The sequence below is a fragment of the Symphalangus syndactylus genome, chromosome 8 (genome assembly GCF_028878055.3).
Source record: "Symphalangus syndactylus isolate Jambi chromosome 8, NHGRI_mSymSyn1-v2.1_pri, whole genome shotgun sequence".
Taxonomy (NCBI): domain Eukaryota; kingdom Metazoa; phylum Chordata; class Mammalia; order Primates; family Hylobatidae; genus Symphalangus; species Symphalangus syndactylus.
Genome location: NC_072430.2, coordinates 124,135,892 through 124,160,415, shown reverse-complemented (window position 1 = coordinate 124,160,415; position 24,524 = coordinate 124,135,892). Strand labels below are relative to the sequence as shown.

General features: G+C 57.1%; 1 protein-coding gene across 2 annotated transcripts; it reads right to left on the bottom strand.

Moving 5' to 3' along the window:
* Positions 1-113: 113 nt before the first annotated feature.
* On the bottom strand, positions 114-24,524 carry ASIC4 (acid sensing ion channel subunit family member 4). Of its 2 annotated transcripts, XM_055290759.2 has the most exons (10): positions 23,322-24,524; positions 7,006-7,150; positions 6,780-6,907; positions 6,431-6,593; positions 5,969-6,025; positions 3,595-3,748; positions 1,773-1,864; positions 1,609-1,688; positions 1,191-1,295; positions 114-950 (listed from the first exon to the last, which is right to left on the bottom strand). In XM_055290759.2, exons 1-10 carry the CDS (start codon positions 24,282-24,284, stop codon positions 837-839), a joined length of 2,001 nt encoding a protein of 666 aa, XP_055146734.1. In that variant the 5' UTR covers positions 24,285-24,524; the 3' UTR covers positions 114-836. The 2 variants fall into 2 exon arrangements, with proteins under 2 accessions (XP_055146734.1, XP_055146735.1); XM_055290760.2 differs by lacking the exon at positions 5,969-6,025.

Below are 24,524 nucleotides of genomic sequence, written 5' to 3'. Positions count from 1 at the left end.
CTCCCCTGCCCCTGCTGGGGCCTGCCTTTCCTTTCACCCGGGACCAAGTCATGCATGTGCCCAGCCTCACCCCAGCCCCCAGTGCGTGCTTGGTCACACATACACACAGAGAATTCTTTATGCCTCTTTATTCCCAATCTCGTCAGCACTTTATAAAATCAGACTGGAGGGAGAGAGGCCTGAGAAGGCTCCCTTCCCACCCTCCAAGCTCAGCAGAAGTCTGGAAGGTCTCCTGCCCCCTCCCTATAGAAGGGACTCAAGGGGTGGGGCTGGTGCAGGGGGAACTGGGAGCTGGGCCAGGCCTGCTGGGCCATCCTCTCCCCCTGCCAAGAGGGGAGCTGGGCCTGGAGAGGGGCAGGAAGTAGGACCAGCCCAGCACTCCTGAGTCCTGGGGCTCTCCCTGTCCTGCTGACATTGGGGCTGGGACCCTGGCTGTCCCTAAATCACCCACCCCTGTAGCCCTACCCACCTTCTACATCTGTATCCCCCCCACCCGGCTTTCCCTAAATATATACAAATGTACAGAGGGCTCCCCCTCACTGGCTGGGGTGGGCTCTATCCGCCCCCTCCCTCTCTCCTTCCTTCCCTTCCTCTCCATGAGGGCCCGTGGCCTGGTCTCCAGCCCTCCCGGGGCACCAGCCTGGGGGTAAGGGGTGTGGACAAGAAGGACCTTTGTGCAAAGCAGCTGACATCAGGGCAGGGGAGGATGAGAGCAGGAACTGAGTCCTGGCCCTCGCAGTGAGCACCGCCCCCAGGCCTTTCCCAGGAGCAGGAGAATGTGCTGGGATCCCAGGAGGGGTCCCAGACTCCTGGGTCCTTTCAGTCACAGCACCATCCTAGCAAGCGAAATCTTCAAAGAGACCTCCTGGGGGACCGTGGGGGTGGTGGTGGTTGGGGAGCAGACTGCTGGGCCCCCCACCCTCGGCTCGACCCCGGCTCGGGCAGGGACTCTGCAGGAGAAAGAGAAGAGAGAGTGGGACAGGGAGAACTTGTGGGGGCAGGTACTCTGCCGGAGAAAGAGAGAGTGGGACAGGGAGAGCTCAAGTGGTGCCCCCAGGGCTCACACCACCAGCCTTTCCTTGTCACCTTGGGCAGAGGCTCCAGGGCCCCCCCACAGGCTGGTTCAGAAACCATGGACGTATTCAGTCCTGGGGAGGTGTGGCTGCATGCTCTGTAGAGCTTGTCCTCACCTGTTCCTTCAGCTCCTGAAGCCCCAAAGTGGAGATGCCCCCAGTGGAGGTCCGCAGGGGGGTCTTGGGACGCCTCCATACCCGCTTCAGTCGATCCCAGGACACCTTGGGGTTCAGGGTCGGGGACAGCAGTGGGCTCAGGAAATTTGGTTGAGGAGAAGCATGAGCCTTACCATGCCCAGCTGCCCATAGGACTTACTGCCACAGCAAACTCCCAGTAGGACACCCTCCTCCTCCTCCTCACCCATCCCCTTCTCCTGACTCTGAGCCCTCAGGCCTGCCAGCCAGTCAGGGGACCCTCGCAGAGAACCCTGAACCTGACTTTCCAGCCAGGCCAGCTCCACCAGGCACCCCACACTGCCCCCTTCTGCTTTGCCCACAGCCCCCACTCCCACCCTGCCTTCCCCGGGGCCCTTGCCTCATAGATGTAGTCGAGGATCTCCAGCAATGTGAGGATGCTGGCCCCAATGAACAGGCCCATCTGTCCCCCGAGGTCTCCTGGGAAGCAGGAGAGCAGTGTCAGAGGGAGCAGCTGGGCCGATCCACCCCCACACAAGCTGGGGGCAGGGACACCAGTCTCACCCAGCAGGGCTGACAGGCCATAGGCTGCTCGCTGCTCCATAGCTTCAGAAGTCAGGGCCTCAAAGAAGACGTCTAGGACCAGGAAGTTCTCCCTGTGGAGACAGGAAGCAGGGTATCCGTGTGGGCCTCTCTTCCTGAGAAGGCTGACAGGGGCATCCCGGATCCAGCAAATCCTGATCAGAGACCACTACATGGGGAAGTCAGTGACTACCCCCTGGACTCCCCAAGGCTGTGAGGGGAGGCAGTCCCAGATGTGTGTTAGCTTCATCTTTTGAGGGGTAGCAAAGGGTCTGGGAGAGCAAAACACAACTCCTGGACCTGAAGGAAACCCTCATCCCTCCTCTAAAGCAGCCAGTGGTGTTGCCTTTGCCTCCACCTTACGCCTCTGCAGACCCTTCAGTGACCCCTGTTGCCTGTCAGTCCACTCCACAATGCCCCTTCTCAGTGTCCTGGGCAGCTGGTGGCCTGTCCCCGGCACCTTCTTCCCCAGCCACCTTCTTTTCTGCTTCCTCCACACAGCTGCCTATGGCTCAGGCTCCACACCACACCACACCACCGCCCCGTGCCACACCACCCCACCGCCCCACGTCCTCTCACTGGACGCCTCCCTATCGCCTCCTCTCACAGACCCAAACCCAGGGCCCTCAGAGGCCAGCTCACGCCTCCCCAGCATCCCTCCCCGACTGGGGCCTGAGAATCAGTCCTACGTGATCAAACGTGGGCTCATTGACAAATTGTGGCATGGGTTTTGTGTTGTAATCATCTGTCCCCACGGAACCCAGCACTGAGCCTGGCACCCAGACCATGCTCCACAAGTGTAGACTGGCTGGAGGGGACCAGACCCAAGGCTCAGGGCAGTCCCTCCTGCCTCCCCCTGCAGGGTACTGTGTTCCTCTCCTGTCTCATCCTGTCCCTCTCCCTCAGTGCAGAGAAGAAAGACGCATAAGCAAAGCACTCTGAAATGTGGCATATGTGTAATGATGGAGATCTGTACAGGTGCTGGGAGCTCAGATGAAAGGCGTTCGGACCTGGAAGGGCTTCCCTGGAGGTGGAGACACTGAATGTGACTTGAGCAATGAGTGGGGCTGCTTAGAAGAAAAGAGCTGTGGCCAGGCAAGGTGGCTTACACCTGTAACCCCAGCACTTTGGGAGGCCAAGGACAGCAGATCACTTGAGGTCAGGAGTTCAAGACCAGCCTGGCCAACATGGTGAAACCCCATCTCTACTAAAAAGACAAAAATTAGCTGGGTATGGTTGTGGGTGCCTATAATCCCAGCTACTTGGGAGGCTGAGGGAGGAGAATCGCTTGAACCTGGGAGGTAGAGGTTGCAGTGAGCCAAGATTGTGCCACTGCACTCCAGCCTGGGCGACAGAGCAAGACTCTGTCTCAAAAAAAAAAAAAAAGAAGAAGAAGAAGAATAGAGCTATCAAAAGCATTCGTGGTAGAAGACTCATCACAGAGATGCAGCCCGCTCCCCACCTCCACCATGCCCAGCACCTGCTGAGGGCGGCCTCCACCACACACACACACACACATACAGACCCACACAGACACACACATTCTCTCACACACATACCCATTCACAGATACACGCATAAGTGTGCGTGCACACACACATCACACACTCACATACACATACACTCACACACCCACAAGAAACACATACACACCCCCCACACAGATACCAACATGCGTGCACACACATGTACACACCCACATACACACCCACACCCACATACAAACACATACACACATACACTCACACACACGTACACACACACAGTCACACAGCCACCCCCCCCACACACACACCACACATACCGTATGTAGGTCTCGTTGCGGTTGTACTTCCTCGCCAGGTACCGGGCTGAGCCCCTGTTGGGGATCCTGACCATGGAGATCTCTTTCCCGTAGCGCGTCAGGTTGCAGGGGGTGGGGCAGAAGCACGGGCCCTCGGGGCCCCCACCCAGGGAGTCTGCAACACAGAGGTAGCAGCTACAGTGGGAGTTGGAGAAGGGTGGTCCAGTGGCCCACCAACTGCAGAGAGGAGGCCCAGGGGCCGTCCTGAGGCAGGCACACCCACACTGAGGGCCTTTACTGGCCAGCCCCAGTGCTTCCTAGAGGGGACTGGCTGCAGGTCCCCACCTGAACCAGCTTCAGACTGCTCCGGAGAGCAAGTGTAAGCAGAACCCCTCAGCACCCTCCCAACCCCCTGGGACTGGGGGGGTCCTCGTGGCCCAGAGGGAGAACAGAGCCCATCCACCAGAGCTAATCAACTATGTGAGGCCTCAGACACACAAGGAGGTGTGGAGAGGATGCTGGGATGCATGCATGGATGGATGGATGGATGGATGGATGGATGGATGGATGGATGGATGGCAGATGGCCAGATCGAAGGATGGGCGAACAGAAGAACAAATAGACCGACAAGCTTCCCAGGATCAATGTGCTGGGCTTTCTCTGCCTGCCCCTTCAGATCCACTCTCCACTCTTTCACCTTGCTCTGCACCCTATGAGGCTGATCTCCACCAAATGCATCACCTAAACTCCCTTGTCCTCTGGCTTTGGGTTGGGTTTGGCCAACAGGAGGCCCCAGCAGAAACAGAAGGTGAGAGGGAAGAGATGCCAGGGTATTTCTCCCGCCTGGCTTCCTCACTACCAGGCCGTAGGTGGCAGAGGGTGTGCTCCTCCAGCCATGCTGCTGTCAGTCAGCCCTCTCGGACAGCCACAGGTCTCTCTCCTCCTGCAGGCCTGGTGGGAATGAAGGCTCCCCATGTTGCTAGCTCTGTGGTCTTCCGCTGTGCCTTGCAGGCTCCTTACTCCTGATCACACGTCTGTTCCTTCACTAAACACCTCCAATCACCCCTGTGACAGATGCAGGTGGTGTGGGGGACAGAGAAGGGCTGGATATGTGTGTGGCTGCCCAGTGTCTCAAACCCAGCCCCAAGGCCCCAGGTGTCTGGATTACTACAGCCAGCTCGGCCAGTCCCTGGCTTTGAGTCTCCTCCCCTCCTATCTCATTGGATTCACCTGGCATTCCTGCCTTTGCCAGAGGCCTTTGTTGACTTCCTAGAGCCTCCCTCCTCTTTTTTTTTTTTTTTTTTTTGAGACAGAGTAACTCTGTAGCTCAGACTAGAGTGCAATGGTGTGATCCCAGCTCACTGCAGCCTCGACCTCCCAGGCTCAAGCCTATCCTCTTGCCTCAGCCTCCCAAATAGGTGGGACTATAGATGTGCACCACCACACCCAGTTCACTTTTTTATTTTTTGCCGAGACAGGGTCTCACCATGTTGCCCAGTCTGGTCTTGAACTGGGCTCAAGTGATCCACAGACCCTGGCCTCCCAAAGTGCTGGGTCTACACTTGTGAGCCACTGTGCCTGGCCTCCCTCCTCCACTCTTTCTACTCCCTCCCCTGTTCTCTGCCCTGCAGCCACACAGATCTTTCAGTGCCCTGGACACAGCATGCTCTTTCTGGCCACAGGTCTTTAGTGTATGTGCCCCTTTGCACCTGACTCTTATACACCCATCAAGCCTCAGCTAATGTGTCCCTTCCTCTAGGAATCCTCCCTACCTTCCCAGGCTAGGGCTGCACACCCCTCCTTGGGGCCTTGCCGCACACCCGAGGCTCCCCTCTCCAGGAGTTGACAAGCTGTGTGGGAATGGCTGTCCACAGCCCTGCCGGGGTGTAAGCTCTCCAAGGGCAGGGCTGTCGCCCCCACTCTCACCTCCAGTACCCAGCACAGGCTGTAAAGGTCTGGAGAATGCGCGAATCGATGAATGGATGGATAGATGGATGAACTGCAGATCAGGCAAGATCTGTGGACAGATGGGGTTTGCCTTACCCACACCGATAGCCAGCAATGCATTTTTCCTGAGACCAAGAGAGAAGTCATTTCACTTTCTCAAAGTGGGTGAGCTCATTGGCTGAACCAAGATGTGAAGCCCAGACCTTCACTCCCAGTACTGGCTTCTCTGCAACCCCCCACCCTGCTGCCTCCACTTACCCAAGTGTCTGTACCTGCAGAGGTCTGCAGACCTCTCCCCGACCCCACTGAAGTATGGGCTAAGGCTCAACCCCCAGGAAGAACCCTCCAGGAAGAGATTGAGAGGGGAGGAGCCAAGACAGTGAGGAGAAGAGTGGACAGAGACATGAAGAGGCTGATGGAGAGGTAGGAAAGGGTAGGCAGCACGGACCCAGTGTGTGGTCGGCACACTCGATGTAGATATTTGGTGGGCAGATGGTCTCATTGCCTGAAAGGAGAGAAGATTATTCCTGGAATCTACGATCATTTCCCCTGTCCCCCACACGCCCAAATGTAAGCACATGCATGCATGCACACACATATGCACACATTTGCATAAATGTGCTTGAACACCACACACGCAACCCCCACAAATACACAACCACAGATATAAATGAGCATGCGCGTACACAAATACATATTAACATGCACACAGGCATCTGCATGCTGGCATTCCCACATGCATATGTGAAACCATGTTTAAAAATCCCAAACACTCACACTCACACGAGTACAGAAACACACACATGTTGTATACATGCACCTGCCTGTGCACATGAGCAATGCCTTGCCCCGGGAGGCTCTGGAGCCTAGCAGGGTGGCATGGAGGGCTGGCTGGGGGTGGGGTGCCCACCTGGCATGTGCACCATCCGGCAGTGGCAGCGCTGAAGCACGGCCTCCTTTTCACAGCGCAGCCGGCAGGCAGACACACTGTAGGCCGAGTAGCCCTGAAGCTCAGGCTCCCTGAGCTCACTCTCTGCGCGGCAGTTGCCCCAGGGCTGGGGCAGGTAGGTCAGCTGCAGAGGTGGGGCATGATGAGGTCATGCTCAGGAATCCCACCCGCTCCTCCAGTGCCCACAGCCCCAGCAAAGTCAACACAGCTGGCAGGCTGTGAGCTTCTAGAGGGCAGGCTTGCTCCGCATACCCTCTGAGCCCAAAGGCGAGCCCTGTGCCCAATCCAGGGCCTGGCAGGAGGTGCTCACCCGCTGTTCCTGACAGGACACAAAGGTCTGGAAGCCTGGGGACACCCCGAACCCCAGCTGGTGGATGTAGGGCGGCTCCTCCTGGCTGTGGATCTGCACCCGAATACCTGCCTCAAACGACGTCTCATCTGCACAGCAGAGATGGGGACCTTTGGAAACCCATCCCAGGCAGAGGGCCCAGGCCCCAGTCCCCAAGGTGGCCCTTGTCCCTCTCCGGCCTGCGTACTTGTCTCCCTCCAGATGGGCAGGTACTCCTCCTGCTGGACGTCCAGCATGATCTCCAGGCCACTGCCCATGCCCCCTGCCCGGCTGGGCAGTGAGCTCCGCGGGTCCGCGTTGAAGGTGTAACACTTCCCATAGCGAGTATAGACCTGGGAGGTGGGGTGAGAGAGCAGGAGGGGAGATGAAAGGAGTGGCCAAGTCAACTCCGAAGTTCCCTGCTCCCTGCTGAGGGCCACCAGATCTGCTTGGACACTCCAGTCCCATATCCTAGCAAGCAATGTATAGCCCAGCCTCTCCAATGAGCACCGACTTTTCTACTGACGGCCTCCTTTAGATGATTAAAAGGCATCTCCAACCTAACAGCACATCGACACCTTCCCAAACCCTGCCCGCCCCCTACCATTTTCCTCCTCCTTAGTAAACCACCCCACTATATCCACCCAGTTTCTCAAGTCGGAATTTCTGAAATCTCCCCTTCCATCACTCCTGCATCGAAGCCAACAGCTAGTCCTGGGACACTTCTTTTTCTTCTTCTTCTTCTTTTTTTTTTTGAGATATGATCTTGCTCTGTTGCCCAGGCTGGTATGCAGTGGCACGATCTCAGCTCACAGCAGCCTCAACCTTCTAGGCTCAAGCCATCCTCCTGCTTCAGCAGCTTGACAAGCAGCTGGGATTATAAGCATATGCCACCAAGCCCAGCTAATTTTTTTTTATTTTTTATTTTGTTTTTGTAGAGACAGGGTCTTGCCATGTTGCCCAGGCTGGTCTTGAACTCCTGGGCCCAAGCAATCCTTCTGCTTTGGCTTCCCAAAGTGCTGGGATTACAAGCATGAGCCACCACATCCAACCTCCAGGCCACTTCTGAAATACATTTAGAATCCATCCACTTTCCTTCCTTCTCCAGTAACCCCCATTTTGCTATCTCCTCCTAACTGCTCTCCCACCTTGGTCCACCCTTGCCCCTCCCTACCGGAAGCCATGGAGCCCAGTCCACAGTGCTCAGATCCAGTGAAACTACTCACTGACTTACCCAACAATAGCTTCCCATTTCCCACATAATGAAGTCATGCTCCTTCCCTAACCCAAAAGTGCCCATGTGATGTGGCCCTTGCCTGCCTCTCCCACCACCTCCCCCACATCTCTGTGACAAGTTCAGACACCTGGACTCCTTTTCTCCTCAGGCTTTTGTTGTTGTTGTCCCCTCTCCTGGAATGCCCCTGCACACACACTCTTGGTATGGCTAGCTGCCCATCGCTGAAGCCTCAGCATGTCACACTCATACATCACACAGCCACATTCAGTGTCATCGTCCACGCAACCACATGTCTGTTGGTTTGCTCAAGGTACTTATCAAGACCTGAGATGATCTTGTTCATCTACTTGTCTCCTGTCCATTGTCCATCTCCCTCAATGAGCATGTATGCTGCACAGGAGCAGTGAGCCTGTCTGGTGTCCCCAGCCTCTGGCCCAGTGCAGGGCACAAGGGACACTTGAATAAGCAGTCTCTGCAGCACAGAAGCCCGGCTCCCTTTTTCTCTGCAGAGAGTTCTCCTGCATGGACAGCAGATGGCGCTGGCGCCCCGGAGATGGAAGCCCAGGCTCCAGCTGGGGATTTAGCTGCCACCGGGAGCTGCGCAGCGGCAGGGGTGGAGAACAGGCTGAGGGAAAGGCGGTTCTAGTTCCCCTCTGCCAGGCTTCCCTAACAGAGCTGAGCCCCTGGGTCAAACCCATCACAGGCAGCACCTTCCCTGGGGGGAAGGGGTCGGCGCACTCAATCACTCTCTCCCGCTCCTGCTCCCCTCTCCTTGGGAACATTTCCCACTGGTAAAAGCTGGAAGAAATGGCAGGAAGCGATGTGGAAGGAAAAAGAGATCCTGAATGCCTGGCTTCACAGGGGGAGTGCAGAAGGGAGAGAGGCTGGGTGGAGGGCAGCGAACCAACCGAGAGTCCTCCTGAGACCTCCTGGGGGCAGGGTGAAGTCCCCATGCCTGAGAACTAGGCCACCCTGCTGCAGTGCTCTGGGAGTCGCAGCCCTGATCCTCCCCTCTCCCACCGTTCTTCTACCACCCAGCCACCCTGCTTCCCGTTCCCGAAACAAAAACGTGTGCACCACAAACAAAGCTCCCTGAGTTTACAGAACATAGTGCCGTCTACCGTGGCACACATCCCCTCAGTACCAGCTAGGTGTAGTTATCCCGACTACTCCAGATGAAGACATCACAGCTCAGAGAAGTGAAGTGACGTCCAAAGTCACACGGCTGGGAAGAAGGAGAGGTGCACCTCATCCAGGGGCGAGGCTCCAGCTGCTCCCGCAAACCATTGCTGGCACCCCCCACCCCAAGCCTACCCTACCTCGGGACCCAGCTCCTGCCCCAGCCCCATCCAGGTAGATGAGACAGGAATGGGCCCCAGTCCCGTCCCCTTCTCTTCTCCCATTCCTCCTTCCCTTCTGCATCGTTCCTCTGTACCTTCCTCACCCTTTCTTCTCCATATCAGCTTCCCTTCAATTCCTTGCCTGTCCCCCAAGTCTTCTCCTTCCCTCAACATCCCCCACACACCTTTACCAGCTCCCAGGTTCAAGTCCTTGACCCCACAGGTATCACCCCTGTCTTCCTCCCTGCTATGTGTCCATCTGTGGGGCAGGAGTGGGTGTCATGGACAGCTCAGGAGCACTCAGTATGCCCCATGCACTGTGCTAAACGCTTCACATGCTCTATCTGGATGAATCCTCACAACTACCCTGTGAGGTGGGTACTATTATCTCCCCATTCTACAGAGAAAGAAATGGAGGCTCAGAGAATTCAACTGGTTTCCCAAGATTTTCAAGCCCAGGGCTTAAAAGCTATCGTGCACACGAATCAGGGGGATCTTTTTAAAGTGCAGATTCTGGTAGAACAGATGTGGGGAGGGAGTTGGACAAGGCTGAGAGTCCATGGACCACACTGTGAGTAGAAAGGCACTAGGTGAAGGAGGAGAACCCAGCAAGACAGCCCGACTCTAGACCTGTGCTCTTATGGCAAGTCACTGGAGGTGGAGGAACTCTGAAGTGGGCCTGGTGCAAGATTCCTCTGTCCCATCCAGGTGCAGTGGCTCACACCTGTAATCCCAGCACTTTGGGAGACCGAGGAGGGCAGATCACTTGAGGTCAGGAGTTCGAGACCAGCCTGACCAACATGGTGAAACCACATCTCTACTAAAAATACAAAAATTAGCTGGGTGTCGTGGTGGGCACCTGTAATCCCAGCTACTCAGGAGGCTGAGGTAGGAGAATCGCTTGAACTCAGGAGGCGGAGGTTGCAGTGAGCTGAGATCACACCACTGCACTCCAGCCTGGGCAACAGAGTGAGACTCCATCTCAAAAAAAAAAAAAAAAAAAAAAAAGTCCAGACCCCGGGACTCATGCATGTAATCCCAACACTTTGGGAGGCTGAGGCGGGCAGATCACAAGGTCAGGAGTTCGAGACCAGCCCGGCCAATATGGTGAAACCCCCGTCTCTACTAAAAATACAAAAATTAGCTGGGTGTGGTGGTGGGCGCCTGTAGTCCCAGCTACTCAGGGGGCTGAGATAGGAGAATCACTTGAACCCAGGAGGTGGAGGTTGCAGTGAGCTGAGATCACGCCACTGCACTCCAGCCTGGGTGACAGAGCGAGACTCCGTCTCAAAAAAAAAAACAACAACAACAAAATTCCTGGGTCCTGGTGGTGTGGGGGAAATGCAGATGGGAGGCATATATTAGTATTTGTAGAAATCTGAAAGTACTCAACCTCTTCCTATTTCAAACCAAGAAGATGCTAGAATCAGCTCTTGCTGACACAGCCAGTTTTGCATATACGCTCCAGTTGAAAGGCTAAAGAAGGCATGGGCGACGTGGCGTACCCACGTTATGAGCTCCTCACTCATGTCCCTCAGCATTCAGCACCACCTCCGCAGAGCCCTGACTGCCAGGCACTGTTATGGTCTCTCTGAAGCTCAGCCTCACCCACGGGACCATGAACTCCATGTGACCAGGAGTCCTGTTTCCCTCTTGGCATCCCCAGAGCCCAGCAAGGTTTGCAGAAGGAGGTAAGAGGTGGGAGGAAGGAAAGCAAACACTATCAAACATCCCGACTTTGTACCAAGTCCTGTGATAGGTGCTTTTGATCTATTTTCTCCTTTGAGTCTCCAAGAAACCCATATGAGCTAAGTATTTTTTCCCCCATTTAATGATTAGGTACCTGAAGCTCAGAGAAGGAAAGTGACTTGGCTAAGGGCACACAGCAAATAAATGACAGCCGAGATTCAAACAGAACTGAACCCCAGGTCAAAGCACAGTAGGTGCTTATAGAACACCTGGTGGGTGTTCAGTGAATGAATGGCTTTTGGAGGCTCCTGACTCTCGGAGGGGCTGGAGCAGCATCCCTACCTGATACCTCCAACAGACACACACAGACACACGCTACATGGGACCGAGCCCACCCCACACAGGGCAGAACGAATGCCCAGCTGGCGAGGGTGGTGGTTCCTTGGCACACAAACCCTCAAGGTGGCTGTGCAGAGTCGGGGTGACAAAGGGAGATGGGTGGAAGTTGTCTGGGTCTCAGGGATACTCTGCAGGGAATGGACCGGCCAGACTGGCAGGAGGAGGCCACCTGCACAGCCCGGGTCAGTCCTGACTGCTGGTCAAAGCACAGCGTTGCCCAGGAGACAGTCCCTGGGCCAGGCGGGCAGGGGCGGGTGGAGCCATCAGCTCCTAAGTGGCAGAACTCTGGTGGCAGCACAGCCCACAGCTTCTTCCATGGAGACGGCACGGCAGCTCTGCCACAGGGTCCCACAGGTTGTCCACTGCTCCCTCCCCATGGACTGGCCCAGGAAGGGGGGGTGGTATGCAAAGGAGTGGAGAGTCCAGGGTCCAGTCACAGAAAGGGGAAGGTCGTGGGCCAGGGAGTGTCCTGATGGCAGAGAGGCTATCTCCAGATCACTGGCTCTCAGCCTCTGGGACCTGTCCCCATCTCAGACCCCCACCTCCTCCTTTGGTCTGGCCCTCCCTCTTTCTCTGCCTTAGCTCCAGGCCCATGCTCCTGGCCCTAGCTGGGGCATGTGGCCTCCCAAAGCCCCTCCCAGCCTTGGCTGACAGCTCCTAGACAGGACTATGTCTGTGCTGCACACAGACCCTCGGGTCCCCTCCCCCACCTTCCTTCTGGCCAGCACCTGCCTGTCCTTCTCTGATCACTTTCCCTTTAGTGTTGGCCTGAACCCCGGCCTGGGTCTGTCTGCCTCGCTAGCCTCTGTTTCCTGATCTCAGTCTGTCTCTCAAGTCCTTTCCTATCTGCCAGGCCCGTCTGTCCCTACCCCTGATCAGTTATCCACTTGGACTCTGTTTCTCTGTCCCTGCCCTCTGTTGACCTGTCCATCCCCTTGGCCTCTTTCTCTACCATTGTCCTGGATGCCCCCTGGCCTTTTTGTCCCTTGCCCACTGCATTCTCTATCCTATTTTCTTCCTTCTCTGTCCATCCCTTAGTCTGGCTGTGGAGTCTCAGCCTCTTGTCTTCCTCCTAGACTTTTCCCTGGGCCTGAGGCTCCCCACCCTGACCCAACATGCCAGGAACCCCTCTCCAGGTGCCCTCCACCTCCTTCTCCCCGGCCCCTCTCTCTCAGAGTCTGCCTGAGACAGTGATGAGGGGTTGGGATAGAGTTGTCCAGAGCTTGCTCCTCATGAGAGCGGTGGTTTCTCTCAGCCCTCGGAGCTCCATCTATTCACAGCTTCCATTTCTCCATAAAGCTCTCCCTGGCTGGCTTGCTTGCATCCTCCCTCCCTCGAAGAGCCCACAGGGTTAACAGGCAATTAGCGGGGCCAGGGCTCAGAGCTGTGGTGGGGAGAGGGCCCTGGGCCTCCAGGAGATAAGCAGCAGCCAGGAGCTTCCGAGGCCAGGCTAATCCCAGAGCTAATCTTCGGCCTGGGCTTTATCTCCACTGCCTTCTGGGCACCCTGCCTCTGGTCCCGGCACTTCCCCTGACATTCTTCCACGGTGTCCCTTCCCCCAAATTCTATCAGCTCTCCCCTTGACGGGGTCCACCCCCATGCCTCTCTCTTAGGTACCCCTGGAATGAACTCTTCTGCCCCTAGGTCCAGAATGGGCCAGTGGAATGGGGTGCATCTTCATCTGCCCTGGACTGTGACCAGCACCCTGGGGTGGAACAGCTCCCAGGGCCTGGCTTTATTCAGGGGTGGCCCAGTATCCAGGTTCAAAGCCTCTTCCTTCCCTATCCTTTCCAGGGGCAGAGGAAGGAAGATGGCACCAACCAAAATGCCTGAGGTGTCTGCGCTGCTCAGAACTTCGAGGTCACTCAGTCCAGTCACTCATTGTACAAAGGCAGAAACAAGCCTAGAGACGGCAAGGTTCAGATCCAAGGGCATGCAGAAAACAGGGGCAGATTCAGAAGTGGACCCCAGGTTCACGGGCCAACATCACCTCCCTGGGAGTCAGCAGGCCCTGGTTTCAGCTCCAGCTCCACCACTGACAGCCTGTGTGACTTAGGTTAGTAAAGTGATTTATCAACTTCTCTGGGCCTCAGTTTCTTCATGTGTCAAGCAGAGACAGAAATCCCTGCTTATTTCACAGATTAGTTGTACATCTCAAAAGAGAGGAAGTATGTGAAAGGCATTTGCAAAGCGCAGTCATATACGTGCACCAGTAATAAAGGTTTTGTAGAGACCAGCATGAACCAAGCTAGGGCAGAGATGGATCACTATGTGGTGCTGGAAATGGATACACAGGAGGCTCATAACATGGGGAAAGGGGCATATATTTTGTAGGCTGACAGAACAGGGTTCAAATCCAGCCTCTCCCACCAACTTTGGACAAACAACCTCAGATGTGTGATTGAACCTCTCTGAGCCTCGGTTTGCTCATCTGTAAAAGGGGAATGGTAATTCCTCCTCCTAAAGTTACATGAGAGGATTAGAGATCAATTCAGTGATTCCTGGCAGGTGCTCGAGGGAGGGGTGAGGCCCTTTGGGGAATGGAGCTTCCTGCCAGGATGGTGCAGCCATTTTGATCTTGGATCCCCACTGGGTGCATCCTCACAGGGCATCAAGCACCTTGCAGGCTCTCTGCAATTTGGGAGCGGCTTAGAGGATGGAGCTCTGTCACAGCGAAACCCCCAGGCTCTGAGATATGGCTCTCCTACCAGATGGAAAGCCCAACCTAGTTTACATCCGGGCCTTGCCCTTAGTTAAGTCTGTGGGATTCAGATTCAATCAATTAACCTCTCTGATCCTCCATTTTTCATCTGTAAAATGGGAGTAACAACAGGCGCCCTTCAAAGGTGTTATGACGAAAGACAGAATGTATGTAAATCATAGCAACCACTAATATTTATTTAGTGCTTACCTCTGTGCCAGGCACATTTCTAAGCACTTTATATAGATTAACCCCTTAACCCTCACAAAAATCCTATATGGCAGTAGTCCTATCGTTTTCATTTTACAGACAGGGTAACGGAGGTACAGAGAGGATAAGGAAGCTGACGGGACCAAGCAGTTGTGGCCTTGGAGTCCACCCATAGCCACTGTGTGACATACACCTGGCACACAGTACCTACAAATAGTAGGCACTCAAGAACTGGTGAATGTTCAAACAACACTTACTTTGTCCAACACTATTCACTGAGCCTGTGCTCAACAGTATCAGGCACTGTGTGTGTGGTGCTGGACATACAACAGGGAACAAAACAGACAGGCTCTGCCCTCAAGGAGTTTGCTGTCTGGCTGCAGAGACATTCATTCATTCAAAGTACTTATGGGCTAGGCACGGTGGCTCACACTTGTAAATCCTGGCACTTTAGGAGGCCAAGGTGGGAGGATCAATTGAGCCCAAGAATTTAAGACCAATCTAGGCAACATAGCGAGACCTCGTCTCTACAAATAATAAATTCGCCAGGCATGGTGGCTCACACATGTAGTCCCAGCTATTCAGGAGGCTGAGGTGGGAGGATCTCTTGAGCCCGGGAGGTTGAGGCTGCAGGGAGCCCCCGTGATGGCATCACTGCACTCCAGCCTGGGCAACAGAGCGTGACCCTGTCTCAAAAAAAAAAAAAAAAAAAAAAAAGTGCTTATGGGGCACTTACAACATAAACACTTTGAACTGCACCAGGCGTGTTCACAAATCCACCAGTCACACAAATGGATAAATTGTTACTAGTTGTGATCCTTGTAGTGACGGGGTGACCTAGCCAAGGCCACTACGGTGGAACAGGAGCTCAATTTGGCTTGCAGGGTCAGCAAAAACTTCTCTAAACAAGCCACCTGGCTCACCCAGGAGGGGCATCAGACCATGCCACACTCAAGAAAGAGGAAGACACAGCGCCCTCAGCAGGCCTAGTTCTACACGTGCATACAGGGACCCCCCACCTCCCCGCCTCCATCGCCACCCATGAGCTTTTCAGGGCCACTTCCTCCCTACGGTGGATCTAGGAGGCAATGGCTGCGGGTGTTTGTTCAAATGTAAATGTGTGAGCTGTGGTGGAAGGCACAGGGGAGCCCTAGGAGCCAGGGAGGCTTGGGGGCCGTGGAAGAAGGCTGTGGTCCCCGGCGGGCGCCGCGCTTCCACAGGAGAGGAGAACGGGAGCATGAAGTCTTCCAGGACCCAGGTAAACAGTCAAAACCATTCCCCGGGCAGCGACCGCTTAGGCCTTACACCCTAGAAAGTCAATTTTTAATTGGTGAATTGGTAAGTAAGTCCTTCCCTGACATTCCCGCCCCTCGATGCAAAGTTCCTCGTCAAGAGTTTTGCTTACACAGTGGAGCACACACCCACAGCCAGGCGGGAGTTCAGGAGACAAGACAGAAGGAGGCGACGGGGACGGTGGGTGGGTGGGTGTGCGCCCGCCAGGAGCTCTGGCCCCCCGCCCTCTCCCGCACACACAGCCTGGCCGCCCAGGCCTGGCCCACCCGCACCCAGAGGGCCGCACCCACCGGCTCGCGCGCCTCGCCGCCCTCCGCTTCCTCCCGCGGGCCAGGCATCCATCACGGCTCCCGAGCGCCCTCCCTCCCATCTCCCCCGGGCTCCTCCGCTCTCCTCCCTGGGTCTGCCTCATTTGCATTCCCCCGGCTCCCGGCTCCTCGGCAAAGTGACCTCCGCACACAGCAGCGCCAGAGGCTTCCACCGCGGAGGGAGACACCGCCGCCCGCCCCCGCCGCGGCCGGGGAGGGGGCGACAGGGGCGGGGGTCCTGAGGAGATGGATGCGGAGCCGGGCCTGGCTGGCGGGCCTGAAGCTGCCGAAAGGCCCGAGGCCGGGCAGGGGGGGCGGGGGGCACTGAGGGACTTGGGTGCTCGGGTGGGATTTGAACCCGCGACCTCAGATCCCCAGCCAGGCGGGAGTGAGACATGGAAATCAGCACGATGCCCGGGAGGCTGCGGCCAGAAACGGAACCCATACTGGGAAACCGGGGCTCCCCAATGTCCCGTTTCCTTCCCCCGTGAGCCCCCACTGGGGAGGGGCCGGCCCCACCGGGCAATCGCCCAGGGGTTCCCAGCCCTCCCAGGGGCCTGCCCAGCCCCCACCCCACCCCCCGGGCCCGCCGAGCCGCCTCCCCTCCCCCCGTTTGGTATTTACACCTTCCACACATTTGTAAGCTATTATCCTGTCCACGCTTAGTCACCGCTGAGCCAAGCGCCACGGATTTAGCTCCTTTAATCTTTCCTCCTAAATCAATCCTCCATTTCCCCTTAATCATCCCGTGGCTCCTCTCTGAACTCTTGCTGCCGCCTTGGCTGCTGCAGCCCGTGCCTGTCTCTTTGGAACTGCTCCCCCTCCAACCCAACACCCACGGGTGTCCCAAGGGCATGGTGAGCATTTGAGGGGTGGGTTGGCTTTCCAGCGCTGCCAGCCCCAGCCTAGGAGCCAGGGGAAGAAGTGCAGACCCCTGCCCACCTCTTCCTGGAAAACACACCACTGAACCTTCCCATCTCCACTCTCAGGGTCTCTGCCCCTGTGTCCTCCTCCTGCCTTCCCACCCTCACTCATCCTTCTGAAGACCCTAAGTTTCCACCATGATTTGCAAAAAAATCAAAAAACAAAAGTGGCAGATCTTCTCCCCTCGGGCCTCCTGCCCCCAGTGCTGGCCGTTCCCACCTCCTCTTCCCAGCTGCTCAAAGGAGGTGGGCTGCAGGGCCACCCTGGAAGGGCAGGGAACACTTATAACTCAGCAGCCTGAGGCCGGCCTCTGTCCCCTCCTCCAGGGTGGCTGTCCATCTCTCTTGGACCACCTCAGGCTCCACCCTCTTCACTCCCTCCCGCCTGCCCATGGGACCCACTGACGACTCGGGGACTGAGTAGCTTGGGTCTTGGCATTCTAATGCTCCCTGTAGTGCACCCTGGGTGCCCCTGCCTCTCCATTCCTGATCCTTCCTGCCCCCTGCCTGGACCTAGCAGAGGCAGCCCTGCCGCCAGCCACAAGAGGGAGCAGATTCCTCCCAAGAAGCAGAAGGGCAGGGGTGGGGGTCCAGGAAGGAGTGCAGGCAGGGGAGACAGAGGGAGGATCAGAGGGGGACAGGACGTGGGGCCATTTCTTCAAACGCTAATCAGCATCTTCCGGCAGTGTCTGAGAAGCTGAGCTGATAATGAGCCCAGCTCGGGGCTGATTCCTGATTAATGAAGAGGCCACAGGGCTGCTGAGTGGGGCTGGGTGGGGCATGTCCCTCACGGCCCTCCCACTGCCCTTGAAGACCAGCCCTCTGAGACAGTAACAGTCCCTGCCCTTCCCTGCCGGGCCACAACAGTTACATCCCCTCTACCCACTCCACTGCCCAAGCAGGCAGGCTGACAGCACCCCTCCAGGAGGGTCTGAGCCGCAGCTGGTGTGGGGTGGAAGGTGGGGAGGGTGGGTGCACCTGGTTCTGCAATCTGAGGGGTTGGCAGCCCTCAGTATTTTTTAAATCAGTTACTGTTCTATTAAAATAATCATGATTTGGAGCTGCTTTTGACAAACTGGAAGACCCAGCCATGCTGGGCTCCTCACACAGGGCAACAGTTAGCTGGGGCTGAGGAGCAGCTGTGTCCTTCAAGACTAAGTGGTCTTCAGTTCTCCTCAGACCCCACCCTTCCCTACTGTATCCCCCCACCCCAACCTGACCTGCCTGGCTCCTGAGGGCAGGATCGGCCCTGAACCAGATGTTGAACTAAATGTGCTTAAGGCTCCTGCCTCAGGAGAAGCTGGGACCACGGGGAACAGAGGGCTGGACAGGCAGGGGGAGTCAGAGGGACGCCTGTGTGGTAGATAAGAGGCTTGGACCCACCTCAGTGGGCACCCTCTCCCTTCCATAGCCAATGGGGCAAGGGGCAGCCCTTGGAACCTCCAACCTGGTGGCAAAGGTGTGGAGTTGGGATGGAGTGTGGGAGGAGCCAAGTGTAGCGGGTGGAGGGCAGAGACTGTCAGTATTGGCCTGACCACACACTGGGAAGAGAAGGGGCTAAGGAAGTCGCTGGGACAGAAGGAGTGGGTGCTGAGGAGCCGGAAAACTGGGTCCTGGGACAGCCAGAGAGAGAGAGAGAGAGGGCTTGCATGCTTTCTGTGCCTCAGAGCTGTCCTGGCTGGCGGCTGGGTGGGGCAGGGAGAGGAGAGAGGAGGGCAGGGAGGGGGACTGCCCAGCTGGAAGAGGCCTTGTCTAATTGTGCCTGATTAGTAGAGAGGAAGAGAACAGGGCGAGTGATTAATAGTCACGGCAGTCACCAGCGTGTGGGGAAGGAGGGTCGGGAGGGGGAGGGAGACCAGAGAGCCCATAGGGGATGGAGATAGTGAGGTGCCCACAGGGCCCCAGGCTCCTGGCCCTCCGGGGCTGCCTGGACCCTTGAGGACCCTGAGGAGCGGGGCTGGCTCCTACCCATGCCTCCTCAGGGCTTCTTCACCTCCCCCAGCCTCAATTTTCCAGACAGTAGCGTGGAAAAGACCAAAGTCATGTCCTGCACCTGGGAGGAAAGCACCTTTGCTCACGTGGTGTTTCCAGACACCCCACTGCCCCCAGCCCTCAGACACACGCCCTATCCTCAGCTCCACCTGAGATCGCAGCCCACAGAGTAGACGGCCCGACTTCCAATCACAGCCCGCAGCTACACCTTATATCCTGTGGTCCCAGTTGTAATCCCAGCCCTGCCCTACCCAGACAATCTCATTCCTAGGGCCATCCAGAGCTGTGCTGTCCAACACGGCAGCCTATAGCCACGTGTGGCTATTTGAATTTAAAATTCATTTTCTTTGTCGCACTAGTCGCATTTCAAGTGCTCAACGGCCACATGTGGCTAGTGACTACCATGTTGGACAAGCACAGGTGCAGAGCGTGTCCATCACCACAGAATGTTCTATTGGCCAGCACTGATCTAGACAGAGTGTGCACACTCCTGCACCTATGCACATGTGCATGCATATTTTGGAGGGCTGGATAGAATGGGAATGCTAGTACAGGGCAGAGGAGGGTGTGGGCCAGAGGGTCAAAAGCAGGCGGATGACTAGGTAATGGTGAGTAACGAAGATGCCAGTACATGGGTCGGAAACCAGTAGGTGGTGCTGAGAACAGTCAGGTTAAAGATAGCCAGGAGTTGGGGTGGCGGCATTTATAACAGCTGACGCTTACACAGAGTATACGATGTGTGGGCCAGGTAGTGTGCTAAGCTCTTAGGAGCATCTCTTTACTCCTCACAACCACCCCCAATTTTTAGGTTCTAATATCCTATTTAAAGAATACACAAACTGATGCTCACAGAAGCTTTTTGGCTTCCCCACGGCCACACAGCTTAACGGGTAGAGCCGAGGTTCGAATCCTGGTGGTCCCCAGGTGAGAGGAGATGCTGAATTTTAGAGCCACCCTTGCATTTTACAGCTCAAGAAATGAAGCCTAAGGAGAAAGAGTGATTTCTGCCTTTTAGTAAGAGGGCAGGCTGAGAGCAGGCTGCAGTGGGGAAGGTAGAACTGGGGCTTGGAGGAAGGGGGTGTGGGTAGCAGATGGCGGCAGGAATCAGGGAGGAAGGGAGAGCTGTCTACAAGGCTGGGGGTGGGGGACATACAGGTGGTGGAATGGGTGGGAGTGAGATGGTATGAGACTGAGTGAGGAGGGGAGGGAGAAGAAGAGAGGAGCAGAGGTAAACTAGCTGGAGCTATCCGCCGTGCACAGCAAACATACGGGGCCCACCTCCCAGGGCCCTCTCCTCTCTCCCCTCTTCCCTCTTCTCTCCAAACTGTGCCCAGCCTGCCTCATCCTCTAGGCCCTCCCAGCTCTCCTCCACCCAGAATGGCCTCTCCCTCTCTGAACTCGGCCTCTTACTATCCATGCACCTCGTCGGGCAATTGATCCCGGCACCTTATGACACCACTTGCATGGCTGATTAACTCTTGCATGGTTGCTTAAACTTCTGAGTGTCCCTGTCCCCACTCTACCATGAGACTATAGGCTGCTTGAGGACAGGGACTGGGGACAGGGCTTCCCATCTTTGCTGTCCTCCACAGCTCTGAGCAAGGAGCCCAACACATAGTAGGCATGCAGAACTCCATGTTGATTGATTGACTGACTGATTGGGAGTGCATGAAGGGATATTAGGGAGCGTGGGGGGAGAGCGATTGCAGTGGTAACAGAAGCAAGAGCAGCAGCAGAGGGGACTGGGGGAGGGCACATTACCCGGAGTAAAAATAGGCTGGAAAATGTGACATTTATTAACTTGGATTCCAGAGGAAAGGTCACAGCAGAGTGGGGAGTGGGAAGGAGGAAACAGGGAAAGCAACAGAAAACACATAACAGCCCCTTGGTGAAGCCTGTCCCTGTCTCTGACCATCTCACCACCCATACCCCGGCAGGCTCCCCACCAACCAGCTTACATACCCATCTCCCCACCATAGACCCCAAATCCCCATCATTGACTCCAGGTCCTCACCACAGAGCTGATTATGGACCTCATGTCCTTTTTGGAGGCCCCATATCTTCATCTCCATGCCCATTCTCCAGTCTTTCCCCTGTAATACACCCCATCTTCCCCACTGCCATGGATCATGAGCCCCAGCCCAATCTGTAATTCCAGACCCTGGTGAATCTGCAGCAGACTCAGCCCTTGAATGCCAGACCCAAGACAGTTACTCAGCAGACGGGGGATGCAGTGTGTGCAGAAGGGTAGGAGGCTGGGCTGGAGACAGGGGAAATGGAAATCCCAAAGGGGAATTCCTGTCCCCCAATGCTAGCTATGCCCTCTACTCCTCACTGTCCTGCACCAGGGCCAGAACCTCAGCCCACGGACTTCTACCATCCTCCTTTCTCCAGCCCCAGGGTACCAGAGGGCCTGTGGGAAATCCACCCACACTCCGGGCCATCCCCAGGATTCCGGGGACTCACCAGCCTTGATCAGGGGATCCCCGTTCCTGTATCCTCCAGGCACCGCCTCCTAGCCTGGAGACCAAGCAGAACCCTCTGCCTCCCTCCCCTTACTTCCTCACCCCCTCCAGCTCTTCCTCTCCTTTCCTCCCACTGAGGTCTCATCACCCTTCCCCTTTCCTGCCCACCCCCGACTCCCGCTCCGGGACACAAAGATCCCATTGATTTCTGCCCCAACAGCACCTGCTGAGACTGAGCTCTGCCCAGCCCCCAATACGGAGTGGTGAGGATTGAGGACAGCAGAGCCCTATGGATCCCAAAGGCCACACTCACCCTCCATATCCCACCTCCTCCTCGGGGACTCTACCAACCCTTGCTTTGGGGAGCAGTGCTTTTCCCTAGGAGAGGGGGTGTACAGCCAGACAACAGGCCAATGCCCCCGACTCTTCTCCCTGCACAATGTTCCCGCTCCTGTCCCTCTATTTCTACCTAACTCCCCTGCCCAATGGCAGGAGGCCCCAGACACTGCAGGCATGGTGGGGGCCAGGAACCTCGTTGGCTGGAGCATGTTTCCTGGTGATCCTGAGGCAGCGGGTGAGTGAGAACCTGGCGGGGGTCCCTATCACTGGGGCTGGCTGCTGGAGGCTGGGCCGGAGTGGGTACCATGTTGACGCCAAACATTTGCATATGCACTGGGCAGTGGCAACAAGGATGAAACATACACGCGCACACACACAACGCTGGGAGCAAACTGTGGACTGGGGACAAGCATCTCGAGCGCCATGAATACTAGATACCCTGTGACTATGGGTGAATGGAGCCCTGACAGACAGGCGGTGTACAAGACACGCCCACCCCCTCACATACCTGACTGTGGGAGGCGTGCATGGGAGAGCAGCCCAAGCTCACACCCCTCTCCCGGAGAGGGTGCGTGTGTTTGTGCTCACACGTAGGTGAGAGATGGCGCCAGCAGTCTCCAAATGCGGAGCAGCGGTTGGGATAGATGGGGGTGGGAGTGTCATGAGAAGGGATGGCATCCACAGTGGGACCCTGTCCTTGGCAGCTAAGCGAGAGCTGGGAGCTAGACATGGAGATAAGTAGCTCTCTGGGTGTGGGTGTGCAGGTGTGCATGTGAATGTAGTGACAGGGACAGTGAGTGTGTGTGAGAGAGGGAGTGTGCAGGAAACTGTGTCCCCCAGCAGTGCGTGTGTGTGTGCGTGTGCATGTGCGCATGCACCCCTGCTGGGGCAGCAGTGAGGGTGAGTTATGCACATAAGAGTGAACCAGTGATTCCCAGTGTAAGAGCCAGAGCTGGGCATGGGAGCCGCTAGAACAGGAGACAGAGGGGGACTGGCCCCCGGGAGGGCTGGAGGGCAGAATGAAAGAGCGATGTGTGAGCGAGTCTGTGAGGCGGGCATGTGAGAGACACACAGAGATCCAGAAGAGACACTGGCACCCAGTGTCCTGAAGACCAGCTCTCTCCAGCCTGCCCACCAGGCCAGCTCCCCAGGAGGCCGCCCGGGGTCCTTCCCTAGATGGAGCCCCCCAAACCTCCCCTCCCTATCTCCTTCGTTTGGTGGGAAGAATCCAGTAGCCTCAGAAGAAAAAGGGAGCAAGAGAAAAGTGGGAGTCAGTTGGTCTGGCCTTGGGATGGTGCGTGCCTTCCCTGCAAGCCAGCCAGCTCCAGGACACCTGGGCCCATGCCCAGGAACCCCCACCCCAACTCCCAGACCTGGGCACTGCAGCAGCAGCAAAACCAAGCAGAGGAGCAGCAGGCGCCCCAGGGTAAGCCCCTATGAGCGGCCACTGCTCCATGGCTGGGAAGCCAGAGGGAGACGCCAGGCTTGGAGAAACATGAGGCCAGCCTCTGGTGGCGGAAAGAAGGGAAGCCCTGTTGAGGATGCCCCTATACACCACTGCCACCACTCCTCCCCGCTCCCCAGCCTCCGGCCATCCAAGGCCAGGCAGCCCAGCTGGCAGAACTCACCACAGAGAAGTTGCTGGCGGAGCAGTGATGCCCACTGAAGTTGCAGCTCTTGAGCATGTCGGCGAGCTGGTGGCCAGTGCGGTTGAGGATGTCTACCATGTCAGGCTCTGGGTAGCGCAGGCCAGCAGCACGGTGCCCATCCCGGTCTTTGGGGGGCAGCCCTGTCAGATTGGCCAGGTGGAAGATGTCGGCATCGCTGAGTGCCGAATGCCGGAAGCGGTTGATATTGCAGAGGGTGACAGCCGGGAAGCCCGCCACTGGGGCTGGGGCAGCAGGGTCCATTGCCACCAGGTGAGGCCGGGTCAGGTAGCCCCGGGCCAGGCCAGCCGCCTGGTACAGGAAGGCAGCCAGCGAGGTGAGTAGGGCCAGTGCCCACAGGGTTCTGCGCAGTCCGTGGGGGCCTGGGCCACAGGCCCGGCCCAGTCCATGCAGGGTGCTGGTGCTGGCAAAGGTGGCCAGGTCCCGGGGGGCTGCTGCCCCTGGAGCAGCCCCGAGGAGGCTCTGCTCATCCCCTGCCTCCTTCTCCTTGGGTTTCGCATCCTCCTCAGCAAATTTGATTTTGCACACAATCTCGATCGGCATCTGTCCCCGGCTGCTGGGACTGGCCAGAGCCTCCCTGCCCTGTCCCTCCCTAGCCAGCAGCCCTGGTGCCCTCCCGAGTGGCGGTGGTGGCAGCGGCTGCTCTTCTAAACTCAGGGCAAGCGGGAGGAGGACAGGGACAGGGTGGGGGCCCGAGGTGGGGGAGTCACTCCCACTCCCAGCAGCTCCGCAGCCCTGGTGCTGCCTCTGCCGCTGCTGCCTCTGCTGCCGCTTGTCTCTCTCCTCGATCGTCTCCTTGTGGCTTCCCTTATCAGCACCAGCACAGCTGTCAGCCCCTGCGTGTGTCCCTGCGAGCGAGCGAGTGAGCGAGGGAGCGAGCGCTGCTCCGCCACGCCGCGCAGCCCCAGCCGCTCCACTCAGCATGTGCTCCGGAGCCCACCCCGTGCTTAATAATTCAGGACATGTCAACAGCGTTTCACCGGCAGCACGGGCGTCAGGAGCCAGGCCAGGGGAGGGGGCAGTCCCCAGCCCAGGACAGGGATCCCGAGACTGGGGCTATCCCCCAAACTCCTGCTGCACCCTAGCCGCTCACTGGGTCCCCAGATCTCCCCACTCCCTGGCCACCCAGGGAAGGGTGCCATGCCCAGGGTCCTCAGCTCATTC

Bases quoted from the DNA above. Each gene is read 5' to 3' on its own strand.
- ASIC4 (XM_055290759.2), bottom strand. From the start codon at position 24,284: ATGCTGAGTGGAGCGGCTGGGGCTGCGCGGCGTGGCGGAGCAGCGCTC. The intron at 3,749-5,968 runs GTCCGTGCTGCC...TCTGTGTTGCAG, and splicing joins GTGTGCCGACCACACACTGG to ACTCCCTGGGTGGGGGCCCC. The intron at 1,865-3,594 runs GTATGTGTGGTG...CTGTCTCCACAG, and splicing joins CGCAACGAGACCTACATACG to GGAGAACTTCCTGGTCCTAG.